The sequence below is a fragment of the Pelophylax lessonae genome (assembly GCF_965119305.1).
Source record: "Pelophylax lessonae genome assembly, chromosome: 13".
In the NCBI taxonomy this organism is placed as follows: Eukaryota; Metazoa; Chordata; class Amphibia; order Anura; family Ranidae; genus Pelophylax; species Pelophylax lessonae.
Genome location: NC_138780.1, coordinates 2,767,157 through 2,783,427, shown reverse-complemented (window position 1 = coordinate 2,783,427; position 16,271 = coordinate 2,767,157). Strand labels below are relative to the sequence as shown.

Sequence of the window (16,271 nt, the reverse complement as noted above, 5' to 3'; positions counted from 1 at the left end):
CTCCCCCCACCCACCTATGATCAGAGGGGCGTCACCCTCCCCCCACCCACCTATGATCAGAGGGGTGTCGCTCTCCCCCCACCCACCTATGGTCAGAGGGGCGTCGCCCTCCACTCACCTCCTCCCCGAAGTTGATGATGTCCACGCTGACTTTCTCCTTCTTTAACCTTTTTGCCATTTTAACCAACTGAAAGGAAAAAAATTGACTTTTATAATCTTTATTTATAAGACAAAAACAACATTACACAATGATAAAGTACAGGAGACAGTCAGAGACTGCAGACATAGTACAGGAGATGGTCAGAGACTGCAGACATAGTACAGGAGATGGTCAGAGACTGCAGACATAGTACAGGAGAGGGTCAGAGGCTGTAGACATAGTACAGGAGATGGTCAGAGACTGCAGACATAGTACAGGAGATGGTCAGAGACTGCAGACATAGTACAGGAGAAGGTCAGAGACTGCAGACATAGTACAGGAGACGGTCAGAGACTGCAGACATAGTACAGGAGACGGTCAGAGACTGCAGACATAGTACAGGAGATGGTCAGAGACTGCAGACATAGTACAGGAGATGGTCAGAGACTGCAGACATAGTACAGGAGAGGGTCAGAGGCTGTAGACATAGTACAGGAGATGGTCAGAGACTGCAGACATAGTACAGGAGATGGTCAGAGACTGCAGACATAGTACAGGAGATGGTCAGAGACTGCAGACATAGTACAGGAGACGGTCAGAGACTGCAGACATAGTACAGGAGACGGTCAGAGACTGCAGACATAGTACAGGAGATGGTCAGAGACTGCAGACATAGTACAGGAGATGGTCAGAGACTGCAGACATAGTACAGGAGAGGGTCAGAGGCTGTAGACATAGTACAGGAGATGGTCAGAGACTGCAGACATAGTACAGGAGATGGTCAGAGACTGCAGACATAGTACAGGAGATGGTCAGAGACTGCAGACATAGTACAGGAGACGGTCAGAGACTGCAGACATAGTACAGGAGACGGTCAGAGACTGCAGACATAGTACAGGAGATGGTCAGAGACTGCAGACATAGTACAGGAGAGGGTCAGAGGCTGTAGACATAGTACAGGAGATGGTCAGAGACTGCAGACATAGTACAGGAGACGGTCAGAGACTGCAGACATATTACAGGAGATGGTCAGAGACTGCAGACATAGTACAGGAGAGGGTCAGAGACTGCAGGCCCGTGACGTCACACAGACTTACGTCTTTCTCGTTATCTTCCACCGGACTCCCCACGAAGGCGATGATCCTCATCTTGTGATTCTTCCCCTGACGATGTTTCAGCGCCAGCTGATGAGAGATTGGTCACAGATCAGACATTGGCTGTATAACCCCGCCCGCTCCCCGCCCCCAGGTCAGGACATACATGTGCTATCCGGATGCCGGTACAGAAGCTGATCGTCCCGATTGGCTGTACAGAGTGCAGTTTGGAGAGGATGCGGCCGGTGTCCGGGGTCAGTGTGGTCAGCACCTCGCAGTTACTGGAAGAGAATGACACACAGACATTCATTATTACTGGGCCCCTGCGCGGCTGGTGTGAGGGGCTTCCTGAAATCATCATCACCACCCCCCCCGTCTCAGTACTCCTCCTAAAAACTGAGTCCTGATGCAAGCAGTGGGAGGAGTTATGCAAATATCAAAATCTGGAGGAGTGAGCATTCCTAGGCAGGCTATATTTGCATAGGTAACGCCCACATGTGATGCTGAGCCTCCATGATTGACAGAACTGATGAAAGGGGCGGGGCCAGGGAATGCAATATATGATGCTGGATATTCTCCGGCCTCCGTCTGACTGGCTGCAGCTTCTAATGCACATTGTGAGGAGCTCAGAGGGAGGAGCCTGTACACCCGGAGGATGGAGGGAGGAGCCTGTACACCCAGAGGATGGAGGGAGGAGCCTGTACACCCAGAGGATGGAGGGAGGAGCCTGTACACCCAGAGGATGGAGGGAGGAGCCTGTACACCCAGAGGATGGAGGGAGGAGACACAAAGAATACTGAAGTCACTGGACCGGCATCCCAGCCCCTCCCCCTTGGTAGAGTTTCCCATTAACCCCCGTGGGTGTGGTCTGAGGAGAGATCCAGGTATAAGGATGTGTGTTGGGGGCGGGGTGACGTCTTACTTGGCTAGGGTGATGAGGCCGACGTTGTTCTCCGGGTTGCTCCGGGTCTTGGAGTGACAAACGATATTCACCGCGTCCTGCTGTGCCTGGAGGCGGGTCGGGAGAAAGTCGCCATTTCTCATATATTCACTGTTATCCACACTGCCGAGAGAAGGGGGAGGGGTTAGAGACAGATGAGGACCCGCCCCCACTCACCATCACCCCTCCCCCAAAGAATCTCCCCTCCCATCTTTATCAATCCCTCCCCCAGAGAATCTCCCCTCCCATCATCACTACCCCTCCCCCAGAGAGTCTCCCCCTCCCACCATCAATCCCTCCCCCAGAGAATCTGCCCTCCCATCATCATAACCCCTCCCCCAAAGAATCTCCCCTCCCATCATCATCACCCCTCCCCCAAAGAATCTCCCCTCCCATCATCAATCCCTCCCCCAGAGAATCTCACCTCCCATCATCATAACCCCTCCCCCAAAGAATCTCCCCTCCCATCATCAATCCCTACCCCAGAGAATCTCCCCTCCCATCATCATCACCCCTCCCCCAAAGAATCTCCCCTCCCATCATCAATCCCTCCCCCAGAGAATCTCACCTCCCATCATCATAACCCCTCCCCCAAAGAATCTCCCCTCCCATCATCAATCCCTACCCCAGAGAATCTCCCCTCCCATCATCATCACCCCTCCCCCAAAGAATCTCCCCTCCCATCATCAATCCCTCCCCCAGAGAATCTCCCCTCCCATCATCAGTACCCCTCCCCCAAAGAATCTCCCCTCCCATCATCATCACCCCTCCCCCAAAGAATCTCCCCTCCCATCATCACTACCCCTCCCCCAAAGAATCTCCCCTCCCATCATCAATACCCCTCCCCCAAAGAATCTCCCCTCCCATCATCATCACCCCTCCCCCAAAGAATCTCCCCTCCCATCATCACTACCCCTCCCCTAGAGTACCTCCCCTCCCACCATCATCATCTCTCCTCCACAGAATCTCCCCTCCCATCATTATTATTCCTTCCCCCAGATAATCTCCCCTCCCATTATCATCAATATCTCCCCCAGAGAATCTCTCATCCCATCATCACCCCTCCCCCCCAGAAACTCCCCTCCCATCACCACTCCCCCTCCCATGCCCTAGAGCAGTGATGGGGAACCTTGGCACCCCAAATGTTTTGGAACTACATTTCCCATTAAGCTCCACTACACTGCAGAGTGCATGAGGATCATGGGAAATGTAGTTCCAAAACATCTGGGGTGCCAAGGTTCACCATCACTGTCCTAGAGAATCTCCCCTCCCATCATCATTACCCCTACCTCAAAAAATCTCCCCTCCCATATCCACCCCTCCCCTAGAGATTACCCCTTCCATCATCACCCCTCCCATAGAGATTACCCCTTCCTTATCAATCCCTCCGCCACAGAATCTCCCCTCCCATCACCACCACCCCTCCTCCACATCATCATCCCTCCCATCATAACCCCATACCCTAGAGAATCTCCCCTCCCATCATCATTAATCCTTCCCCCAGAGCATCTTCCCCGATACCCCCTCTTCCCCCAAAATCCCCCCCCCCGCAGATCTCTGATACCCCCTCTCCCCCCATATTCCCTCCCCCGCAGATCTCCGATACCCCCTCTCCCCCCATATTCCCTCCCCCGCAGATCTCCGCTACCCCCTCTCCCCCCATATTCCCTCCCCCGCAGATCTCCGATACCCCCTCTCCCCCCATATTCCCTCCCCCGCAGATCTCCGATACCCCCTCTCCCCCCATATTCCCTCCCCCGCAGATCTCCGATACCCCCTCTCCCCCCATATTCCCTCCCCCGCAGATCTCCGATACCCCCTCTCCCCCCCATATTCCCTCCCCCGCAGATCTCCGATACCCCCTCTCCCCCCCATATTCCCTCCCCCGCAGATCTCCGATACCCCCGCTCCCCCCATATTCCCTCCCCCGCAGATCTCCGATACCCCCTCTCCCCCCATATTCCCTCCCCCGCAGATCTCCGATACCCCCTCTCCCCCCCATATTCCCTCCCCCGCAGATCTCCGATACCCCTCCCCCCCCATATTCCCTCCCCCGCAGATCTCCGATACCCCCTCTCCCCCCATATTCCCTCCCCCGCAGATCTCCGATACCCCCTCTCCCCCCATATTCCCTCCCCCGCAGATCTCCGATACCCCCTCTCCCCCCATATTCCCTCCCCCGCAGATCTCCGATACCCCCTCTCCCCCCATATTCCCTCCCCCGCAGATCTCTGATACCCCTCCCCCCCCCATATTCCCTCCCCCGCAGATCTCCGATACCCTCTCTCCCCCCATATTCCCTCCCCCGCAGATCTCCGATACCCCCTCTCCCCCCATATTCCCTCCCCCGCAGATCTCCGATACCCCCTCTCCCCCCATATTCCCTCCCCCGCAGATCTCCGATACCCCCTCTCCCCCCATATTCCCTCCCCCGCAGATCTCCGATACCCCCTCTCCCCCCATATTCCCTCCCCCGCAGATCTCCGATACCCCCTCTCCCCCCATATTCCCTCCCCCGCAGATCTCCGATACCCCCTCTCCCCCCATATTCCCTCCCCCGCAGATCTCCGATACCCCCTCTCCCCCCATATTCCCTCCCCCGCAGATCTCCGATACCCCCTCTCCCCCCATATTCCCTCCCCCGCAGATCTCCGATACCCCCTCTCCCCCCATATTCCCTCCCCCGCAGATCTCCGATACCCCCTCTCCCCCCATATTCCCTCCCCCGCAGATCTCCGATACCCCCTCTCCCCCCATATTCCCTCCCCCGCAGATCTCCGATACCCCCTCTCCCCCCATATTCCCTCCCCCGCAGATCTCTGATACCCCTCCCCCCCCCATATTCCCTCCCCCGCAGATCTCCGATACCCTCTCTCCCCCCATATTCCCTCCCCCGCAGATCTCCGATACCCCCTCTCCCCCCATATTCCCTCCCCCGCAGATCTCCGATACCCCCTCTCCCCCCATATTCCCTCCCCCGCAGATCTCCGATACCCCCTCTCCCCCCCATATTCCCTCCCCCGCAGATCTCCGATACCCCCTCTCCCCCCATATTCCCTCCCCCGCAGATCTCCGATACCCCCTCTCCCCCCATATTCCCTCCCCCGCAGATCTCCGATACCCCCTCTCCCCCCATATTCCCTCCCCCGCAGATCTCCGATACCCCCTCTCCCCCCATATTCCCTCCCCCGCAGATCTCCGATACCCCCTCTCCCCCCATATTTCCTCCCCCGCAGATCTCCGATACCCCCTCTCCCCCCATATTTCCTCCCCCGCAGATCTCCGATACCCCCTCTCCCCCCATATTCCCTCCCCCGCAGATCTCCGATACCCCCTCTCCCCCCCATATTCCCTCCCCCGCAGATCTCCGATACCCCCTCTCCCCCCATATTCCCTCCCCCGCAGATCTCCGATACCCCCTCTCCCCCCATATTCCCTCCCCCGCAGATCTCCGATACCCCCTCTCCCCCCATATTCCCTCCCCCGCAGATCTCCGATACCCCCTCTCCCCCCATATTCCCTCCCCCGCAGATCTCCGATACCCCCTCTCCCCCCCATATTCCCCCCCCCCACAGATCTCTGATACCCCCTCTCCCCCCATATTCCCTCCCCCGCAGATCTCTGATACCCCCTCCCCCCATATTCCCTCCCCCCCACAGATCTCTGATACCCCCTCTCCCCCCATATTCCCTCCCCCGCAGATCTCTGATACCCCCTCTCCCCCCATATTCCCTCCCCCGCAGATCTCCGATACCCCCTCTCCCCCCATATTCCCTCCCCCGCAGATCTCCGATACCCCCGCTCCCCCCATATTCCCTCCCCCGCAGATCTCCGATACCCCCTCTCCCCCCATATTCCCTCCCCCGCAGATCTCCGATACCCCCTCTCCCCCCCATATTCCCTCCCCCGCAGATCTCCGATACCCCTCCCCCCCCATATTCCCTCCCCCGCAGATCTCCGATACCCCCTCTCCCCCCATATTCCCTCCCCCGCAGATCTCCGATACCCCCTCTCCCCCCATATTCCCTCCCCCGCAGATCTCCGATACCCCCTCTCCCCCCATATTCCCTCCCCCGCAGATCTCCGATACCCCCTCTCCCCCCATATTCCCTCCCCCGCAGATCTCTGATACCCCTCCCCCCCCCATATTCCCTCCCCCGCAGATCTCCGATACCCTCTCTCCCCCCATATTCCCTCCCCCGCAGATCTCCGATACCCCCTCTCCCCCCATATTCCCTCCCCCGCAGATCTCCGATACCCCCTCTCCCCCCATATTCCCTCCCCCGCAGATCTCCGATACCCCCTCTCCCCCCATATTCCCTCCCCCGCAGATCTCCGATACCCCCTCTCCCCCCATATTCCCTCCCCCGCAGATCTCCGATACCCCCTCTCCCCCCATATTCCCTCCCCCGCAGATCTCCGATACCCCCTCTCCCCCCATATTCCCTCCCCCGCAGATCTCCGATACCCCCTCTCCCCCCATATTCCCTCCCCCGCAGATCTCCGATACCCCCTCTCCCCCCATATTCCCTCCCCCGCAGATCTCCGATACCCCCTCTCCCCCCATATTCCCTCCCCCGCAGATCTCCGATACCCCCTCTCCCCCCATATTCCCTCCCCCGCAGATCTCCGATACCCCCTCTCCCCCCATATTCCCTCCCCCGCAGATCTCCGATACCCCCTCTCCCCCCATATTCCCTCCCCCGCAGATCTCCGATACCCCCTCTCCCCCCATATTCCCTCCCCCGCAGATCTCTGATACCCCTCCCCCCCCCATATTCCCTCCCCCGCAGATCTCCGATACCCTCTCTCCCCCCATATTCCCTCCCCCGCAGATCTCCGATACCCCCTCTCCCCCCATATTCCCTCCCCCGCAGATCTCCGATACCCCCTCTCCCCCCATATTCCCTCCCCCGCAGATCTCCGATACCCCCTCTCCCCCCCATATTCCCTCCCCCGCAGATCTCCGATACCCCCTCTCCCCCCATATTCCCTCCCCCGCAGATCTCCGATACCCCCTCTCCCCCCATATTCCCTCCCCCGCAGATCTCCGATACCCCCTCTCCCCCCATATTCCCTCCCCCGCAGATCTCCGATACCCCCTCTCCCCCCATATTCCCTCCCCCGCAGATCTCCGATACCCCCTCTCCCCCCATATTTCCTCCCCCGCAGATCTCCGATACCCCCTCTCCCCCCATATTTCCTCCCCCGCAGATCTCCGATACCCCCTCTCCCCCCATATTCCCTCCCCCGCAGATCTCCGATACCCCCTCTCCCCCCCATATTCCCTCCCCCGCAGATCTCCGATACCCCCTCTCCCCCCATATTCCCTCCCCCGCAGATCTCCGATACCCCCTCTCCCCCCATATTCCCTCCCCCGCAGATCTCCGATACCCCCTCTCCCCCCATATTCCCTCCCCCGCAGATCTCCGATACCCCCTCTCCCCCCATATTCCCTCCCCCGCAGATCTCCGATACCCCCTCTCCCCCCCATATTCCCCCCCCCCACAGATCTCTGATACCCCCTCTCCCCCCATATTCCCTCCCCCGCAGATCTCTGATACCCCCTCCCCCCATATTCCCTCCCCCCCACAGATCTCTGATACCCCCTCTCCCCCCATATTCCCTCCCCCGCAGATCTCTGATACCCCCTCTCCCCCCATATTCCCCCCCCCACAGATCTCTGATACCCCCTCTCCCCCCATATTCCCTCCCCCGCAGATGTTGGGTGTCCGGGCTGTGCTAGAAGTCCCCCTCCCCCCACACACAAATAGACAGACAGACAGGTGACAGCTCCCCTCCCCCCGCCGGTTCTCCTCACCAGACCATCGTACTCTCCAGCACCATCTTTGCTGTATCACCGCCTCCGCTCCACCGGCCAACACTGAGCTCTACCACTGGGCCGCCTCTCCGCCAATCACGGCCTACTTCCGCCCAAACAACCAAACTACTTCCGCCCAACTTCACCCCAGCCGTCTCTTCCTTCCGCCAATCAGCGCACGGAGTCCTCCGGGTGGGGCGTGGCATTGACTCAGCATTCACAGGTCGAACTACATCTCCCGGCAGCCCCCGCTCGGCCTCTGACTTCCGCCGCGCCGTGCGTCACTTCCGGCCAGTCCTTGTATTGTTTTCTCTCCTAAATCGCGAGGGGAGAAAGACTAACATGGTGTCACCTAGAGGGGGAGGGGCTGTCCTCACTGTCAGGGTCATCCTCTAGCATCACTGTCCCCAAATAAGTGTGTCAGCCCCCACATGTCCCGGGCCCCCCCCAATCCTGCACATGTCCCGGGCCCCCCCTAATCCTGCACATGACTCGGGGCCCCCCCTAATCCTGCACATGACTCGGGGCCCCCCCCAATCCTGCACATGACCCGGGGCCCCCCCTAATCCTGCACATGACCAGGGGCCCCCCAATCCTGCACATGACCCGGGGCCCCCCCAATCCTGCACATGACCCGGGGCCCCCCCAATCCTGCACATGACCCGGGGCCCCCCCAATCCTGCACATAACCCGGGGCCCCCCCAATCCTGCACATGACCCGGGGGCCCCCCAATCCTGTACATGACCCGGGGCCCCCCCAATCCTGCACATGACCCGGGGCCCCCCCAATCCCGCACATGATCCGGGGCCCCCCCTAATCCCGCACATGACCCGGGGCCCCCCTAATCCCGCACATGACCCGGGGCCCCCCCTAATCCCGCACATGACCCGGGGTCCCCCCCAATCCCGCACATGACCCGGGGCCCCCCCTAATCCTGCACATGACTCGGGGCCCCCCCTAATCCTGCACATGACTCGGGGCCCCCCCTAATCCTGCACATGTCCCGGACCCGGGGGGCCCCCTCTTCTGCCGCTTTATATTATGTGTAAAAATCAGAATTTCTTGCTAGAAAATGACTTGGAACCCCCAAACATTATATTTATATTTATAGCAGGGACCCCGGGGAATAAAATGGCGATCCTTCCAATATTTTATATCAAGCTGTATTTGCGCAATGTTTTTCAAACGCAATTTATTTGGAAAAAAATACAATTTGGTGAATTTTAATGCAGAAAAACACAAAATATTATAGAATTTGTATGGAAAGTATAAAAGATGTCACACCGAGCGGACGGAGACCCAACGTCTCACGCTCTATAACTGCGCACTCTCGTGGTACCTAAAAATCTCCATAGGAGACGCCTTAAAATGTCTACAGGTGACCAGCATAGAGTTACAGAGGAGGTCGGGGGATGGGATTATTGCTCTCACTCTAACGATTGCGGCGATACCTCACATGGGCGGTGCGAACGCCGCTTACATATGTGGGCGGGACTTCCGCGCTCAGCACGGGGCATTACCTTTTTTTTTTCTCTGTCCTTTTAATTTTTATTTTATTTTTACACTTTGCCTTTGTTTGTTTCACAACCGTCCTTCATTTGTTTTTTTTTTTCACTGTCCCTTTAACTGTTTTCTCTTAGTTTTTATACTGTACCTATTTTTATTTTATTTTACACTGTTCCCTTTTTCTTTTATTTTTATCCTGCGCTTTCATTTTTTTATTTTATTATTACTGTCACTTTAATTTTCTTTTGCTGAGTACTAACATGTGTATTGGCTTCCCCCTGGGCCCTGCATTGGGAGACGGAGGGGCAGAACAGGGAGGGGGGACTTACTCCCTACTCCTAACCCCTGCATCACATACTACTGATCTCTGAGTTACTCCTGCATCACATACTCCTGACCTCTGCACAACACACTACTGAACTTTTGCCTCGCTGCTTTACATTACTCCTGACCTCTGCACTCTATATTACATACTACTGACCTCTCACTTCCTTACACCTGACCCCTGCACTCTATATTACATACTATGGACCTTTCACTTCCTTACACCCGATCCCTAGACCATGCAATGCTTGCTCCTGACCCCTGCACTCTATACTATGGACCTCTTAGTTCCTTACACCTGACCCCTGCACACTATTCAATTCTACGGCCCGCTCAGTTTCTTACTCCTTCTCTCTATATTACATACTACTGACCCTTGCGTTCCTTATACCTGTCCCCTGCACTCTATATTATATATTACAGACCTCGCATTTCCTTACACCTAACCCCTGCACTCTATATTACTACTGACCTCTCACTTCCTTACACCTGACCACTGCACTCTATATTACTACTGACCTCTCACTTCCTTACACCTGACCCCTGCACTCTATATTACTACTGACCTCTCACTTCCTTACACCTGACCACTGCACTCTATATTACTACTGACCTCTCACTTCCTTACACCTGACCCCTGCACTCTATATTACTACTGACCTCTCACTTCCTTACACCTGACCCCTGCACTCTATATTACATATTACTACTACTGACCTCTCACTTCCTTACACCTGACCCCTGCACTCTATATTACTACTGACCTCTCACTTCCTTACACCTGACCCCTGCACTCTATATTACATATTACTACTACTGACCTCTCACTTCCTTACACCTGACCCCTGCACTCTATATTACTACTGACCTCTCACTTCCTTACACCTGACCCCTGCACTCTATATTACATATTACTACTACTGACCTCTCACTTCCTTACACCTGACCCCTGCACTCTATATTACATACTGCAGACCTCTCAGTTCCTTACTCCTGACCACTGCACCGTGCAATGCTTACTCCTGAACCCTGCACTCTAGATTACATACTACAGACCTCTCTGTTCCTTACTCCTGACCCCTACACACTCTATTACATACTGTGGACCTCTCGGTTCCTTACACCTGACCCCTGCACTCTATATTACATACTATGGCCCTCTCACTTCCTTACACCTGATCCCTAGACCATGCAATGCTATACTATGGACCTCTTAGTTCCTTACACCTGACCCCTGCACTCTATATTATATAATATGGACGTCTCAGTTCCTTACTCCTAAACCCTGCACACTATTAAATTCTACGGCCCACTCAGTTTCTTACTCCTTCACTCTATATTACATACTACTGACCCTTCCGTTCCTTATACCTGTCCCCTGCACTCTATATTATATACTACTGACCTCTCACTTCCTTACACCTGACCCCTGCACTCTATATTACTACTGACCTCTCACTTCCTAACACCTGACCACTGCACCGTGCACCGTACTACAGACCTCTCTGTTCCTTACTCCTGACCCCTACACACTCTATTACATACTGCGGACCTCTCGGTTCCTTACACCTGACCCCTGCATTCTATATTACATACTATGGCCCTCTCAGTTCCTTACTCCTGACCCCTGCACCGTGCAATGCTTACTCTGACCCCTGCACTCTATATTTCTACTGACCTCTCATTTCCTTACACCTGACCCCTGCACTCTATATTACATATTACTACTACTGACCTCTCACTTCCTTACCCCTGCACTCTATTTTACATACTACAGACCTCTCTGTTCCTTACACCTGACCACTGCACCGTGCAATGCTTACTCCTGAACCCTGCACTCTATATTACATACTACAGACCTCTCTGTTCCTTACTCCTGACCCCTACACACTCTATTACATACTGTGGACCTCTCGGTTCCTTACTCCTGACCCCTGCACTCTATATTACATACTATGGCCCTCTCACTGCCTTACTCCTGCCCCCGTCAGCGTGCAATGCTTACTCCTGACCCCTGCACGCTATATTACATACTATGGCCCTCTCACTGCCTTACTCCTGACCCCTGCACGCTATATTACATACTGCGGACCTCTCGGTTCCTTACACCTGACCCCTGCACTCTATATTACATACTACAGTCCTCTCACTGCCTTACTCCTGACCCCTGCACGCTATATTACATAATAATTACTTCTCAGTTCCTGACCCCTGCCCTTTGTTATATACTGCTTACCCTTGAACTCTGCATTACGGCCCCCGGAACCCTTCCTTACATTGCTCAGTACTCCGCTGATCTTGTAGAACCCGCAGGCTAACCATCGTTGGTAGGACCATCTGTCATTCCCAGCCCGGTCTCTGTGGTGGGAGGACACAGTGAGCGCTCTCTCTGCCCAGATTCATTGGCCACCCAGCAACACGTGGATTAAACCCCGCCCCTTTCACTGCTCCATGTATGTGCGGCATGTGGGAATTAAAGCCCCGCCCCTTTCACTGCTCCATGGATGTGATCTGTGCTTGAAAGAAAGTTAATAATGAACACTTAAACCCCCCCCCTCCCCCATGTGCAAACTTCTATCGAAACTGATTTGTTATTTCCTCTTATAGTTACATTGTTTCCATGTATTCCTGGAGCTCACATCTCCCTCTAGTGGCCACCCCCGGTATGTTTTGTATAAATGACTTGGCTGTTATTTAATCATTGTAGAGGTTTCAGTTTTTCTGGTATTTTATTCTTCCCGAGCTCTGATGGCGTTTTATTGGACGGTTATTTACCCGCTATTTATCTGTATGCAGTGCAGCAGAGCGCCATCTATACCGGCATGTAGGAAGGCTTGAGAAGGGGGCCGGGCACCCTGAAACTCGTCACTTGCTATCTCTGTGTCCTACGAGGAAGCAGCTGCTGCCGGTTCTTCGAGGGAGTGTCCAGCGGCTGCCATCTTGGATCTTGTTTAAGGAGGAACTCTGACAGCCAAAGATCTTCAGGAAAAAGCCCGGCCACGGGTGAGGGCAGCAGCCTGAAACGCGTCGCTTTCCACTTGTCTGTAAATCAGCACTTTCTTCTTTCATCAGTCACCATCTTTTATTGCAGCGGATCCTCCGGGGGCCCCACCCCTCTCTGTCTGGGGCCACATTGTATACTTTAATAATAATGGCAGCCCAAAACAATACCCCCCATCAGAGTCCCTCCCCCCCATACATTAAGGTTCACCCACCACACAGAGTCCCCATCTAAAACCATAATCCCCCGATCCATCAGGGTCACCATTAGAGGTGCCTCCCCCCCCCCCAACATCCGAATTCCCATCAGAGTCCTATGCCCCCTGCCCTCCTTCCATCAGGGTACCCATTGCAGTCCCACCTTAGAGTCCCCTATACATAAGGGTACCACCTTAAATCAGTCCTCCCAAGGTGGAACTGTTATGGGGGCCCTGAGTTAGGGGAGGACTCTGATTAAAGGTGAGACTCTAATGAGAACCTGTATGTATGAGCAGGACTGCAGTGGGGACCCTGATGTAAGGAGGGAGAGAAAGGACTCCGATTCAAGGTGGGCCTGCGATGGGGGCACTCAAATCCCCATCAGAGTTTCCCATAGATCAGGGTCTCCATCACATTCCCCACCTTAAATTAGAGTCCCCTATACATAAGGGGACCACCTCAAATCAGTCCTCCTTTAAGATGGAACTGTTATGGGGACCCTGAGGTAGGGGAGGACTCCGATTAAAGGTGGGACACTAATGGGGACCTGTATGTATGGGTAGGACTCCAATTTAAGGTAGGACCGCAGTGTAGACCCTGATGTAAGGAGGGCAGGGGGCACAGGACTCTGATAGAGGAGGGGGAGAAAGGCCTCTGATTCAAGGAGGGACCCTGATGTAAAGGGGGACTCTGACTGAAGGTGGGCCTGCAATGGGATCACTCAAGTCCCCATCAGAGCTTCCCATACATCAGGGTCACCATTGGAGTCCTCCCCTTACATTGGGGTCCCCCTTACAGTTCCACCAAAATTCCCCCATGCATCATGGTCAGCACTGGAGCCCCCCCCCCCCCAGAGTCCCATATCAAATCAGAGTCCCACCTTAAAACAGTCCTCCCTAAGGCTGTAAAGGGGGACACTGACTTAAGGTGCGACACTTATGGGGGACACTTAAGTCCCTGTCAATTTACATGTACATCAAGGTCCCCATCAGAGTCCCACCCTAAATCAGAGTCCCCCCTCACATCAGAGTCCCCATCACATTACCACCTAAAACCAAGGTCCACCATGGAGCAAGGTTGCCATTGGAGTCCCCTCCCCCACCTTTCACATCCGACTCTCCCTCAGAGTCCCACCTTAAATCAGAGTCCTGTCCTCTCTCGGGTCCCCACTGCAGTCCTCCCTTAAGGTAGGGCCCTGATGGGAACCGAGATATAAAGAGGAACTCTGATGGGGACCCTAACTTAAGGTAGAACTGCAATGGGGATGCTTGAGTCCCCATCAAAGTCCCACCTAAATCAGAGTTCTGTTCTCTTCTCCCCTCCCCCGCATCAGGGTCCCCACTGCAGTCCCTCCTTAAATCAGAGTCCCCGCATCAAAGCGGAGTCGCACCTTAAAATCAGTCCTCCCTTAAGGTGGAGATGTGATGGGGACGCTTAAGTCCAAATCAGAGTCCTCATCAGAGTCCTACCATAAATCAGCATTCCCCATACATCAGGGCCCCCCATAAATCAGAGTTCCCCATGTATGAGGGTCCTCATCAGATTCCCCCCATACATCAGAGCCCTCAGAGTCCCCCTCCCTGACAGAAGCAGCCTCTGCTGACCCCAATCATTGCCCTCTGAGGAGACGGCCCTGACCCGAGCTGTGGGCCATAGTTTGGAGACCCCCCCTCCCCCGTGCATTAGATCTTTGGTCCTTGTTGTTCCTCCACCACAACAGCCCAGAAACCAGGAGACCCAATCACTGGAGAGATAACAGAGTGGGGAGGAGTTACCCTCTTGCTGCCCACACGTGTGACAGCAGAGAGGGCGGGCTTTAACCCGCTCAGTGATTGGGCCATCAACTCCCGCCTCCTGATCAGGTGACCACTGTGCCAGCCAAACAAAATGGTCACATGATTCAACAAATCCTCCCCGGCCCTGCACATAAAGACCCTACTAAAGGGAAACCAAGCCTTACGTATCGGGACCCTGAGGTACGGGGGAACTCTGATTTTGGGGGGGGGGGACTCTAATGGGAACCTGTATGTAGGAGCAGGACTCTGATTTAAGGTGGGACTGCAGTGGGGACCCTGATGTAAGGAGGGGGAGAAAGGACTCTGATTTAAGGTGGGACTGCGATGGGGGCACTTAACTACCCAGCAGAGTTTCCCATAAATCAGTCCTCCCTTAAGGTGGAACTGTTATGGGGGCCCTGAGGTATGGGAGGACTCTGATTAAAGGTGGGACTCTAATCGGGGGCCTGTATAGGCAGGACTGCAGTGGGGACCCTGATGTAAGGAGGGAGAGAAAGGACTCTGATTCAAGGTGGGATCCTGACTTAGGTGGGCCTGCGATGGGGGCTTCTCAAGTCCCCAGCAGGGTTTGCCCATAAATCAGGGTCCACATCCCAGTCCCACCTTAGAGTCCCCTATACATAAGGGTCCAACCTTAAATCAGTCCTCCCTCAAGGTGGAACTGTTATGGGGGACCCTTAAGTAGGGGAGGACTCTGATCAAAGGTGGAACTCTAATCAGGGCCTGTATGTATGGGCAGGACTGCAGTGGGGACTCTGATCCCTGATGTAAGGAGGGGGAGAAAGGACTCTGATTTAAGGTGGGACTGCGATGGGGGCACTTAACTCCCCAGCAGATTTCCCATAAATCAGTCCTCCCTCAAGGTGGAACTGTTATGCAGACCCTGAGGCAGAGGGAGGACTCTGATTAAATGTGGGACTCTAATGGGGACCTGTATGAATGGGCAGGACTGCAGTGGGGATGTTGATGTAAGGAGGGAGAGAAAGGACTCTAATTCAAGGTGGGATCCTGACTTAGGTGGGCCTGCGATGGGGGCTACTCAAGTCCCCATCAGAGTTTCCCATACATCAGGGTCCCCATCGCAGTCCCACCTTAAAGTCCCCTATACATAAGGGTCCCACCTTAAATCAGTCCTCCATCAAGGTGGAACTGTTATGCGGACCCTGAGGTAGAGGGGGAGGACTCTGATTCAAGGTGGGACCCTAACTTAGGTGGACCTGCGATGGGGGCTACTCAAGTCCCCAGCAGGGTTTCCCCCATACATCAGGGTCCCCATCACAGTCCCACTTTAAATCAGAGTTCCCCATACATCAGGATCACCATTGGAGTTTTGGCTCCCACTTTGTGACCCCATTAGGGAAAATTTCCTTTACTTCCTGTCCATGTGACACCCATACCAGCAATGAAGAGCGTGGGTGTCACCGGGACAAGAAAGAACAGACTGCAATAAAA

The 16,271-nt window shown here is 55.0% G+C and overlaps 1 protein-coding gene across 1 annotated transcript in view; it reads right to left on the bottom strand.

Annotated features, from left to right (window-relative positions):
• The window catches only part of PSMD4 (proteasome 26S subunit ubiquitin receptor, non-ATPase 4), an 11,041-nt gene extending 2,890 nt beyond the window's left edge, over positions 1–8,151 (bottom strand). The window contains exons 1-5 of the mRNA XM_082275877.1: positions 7,995–8,151; positions 2,156–2,296; positions 1,400–1,514; positions 1,237–1,323; positions 87–187 (exon numbers count right to left, since the gene is read on the bottom strand). Of these exons, the coding sequence (XP_082132003.1) occupies positions 87–187; positions 1,237–1,323; positions 1,400–1,514; positions 2,156–2,296; positions 7,995–8,020 (470 nt within the window). The 5' untranslated portion in view covers positions 8,021–8,151. The remainder of the gene's footprint in view (positions 1–86; positions 188–1,236; positions 1,324–1,399; positions 1,515–2,155; positions 2,297–7,994) is intronic.
• Between the last annotated feature and the right edge of the window lie 8,120 nt (positions 8,152–16,271).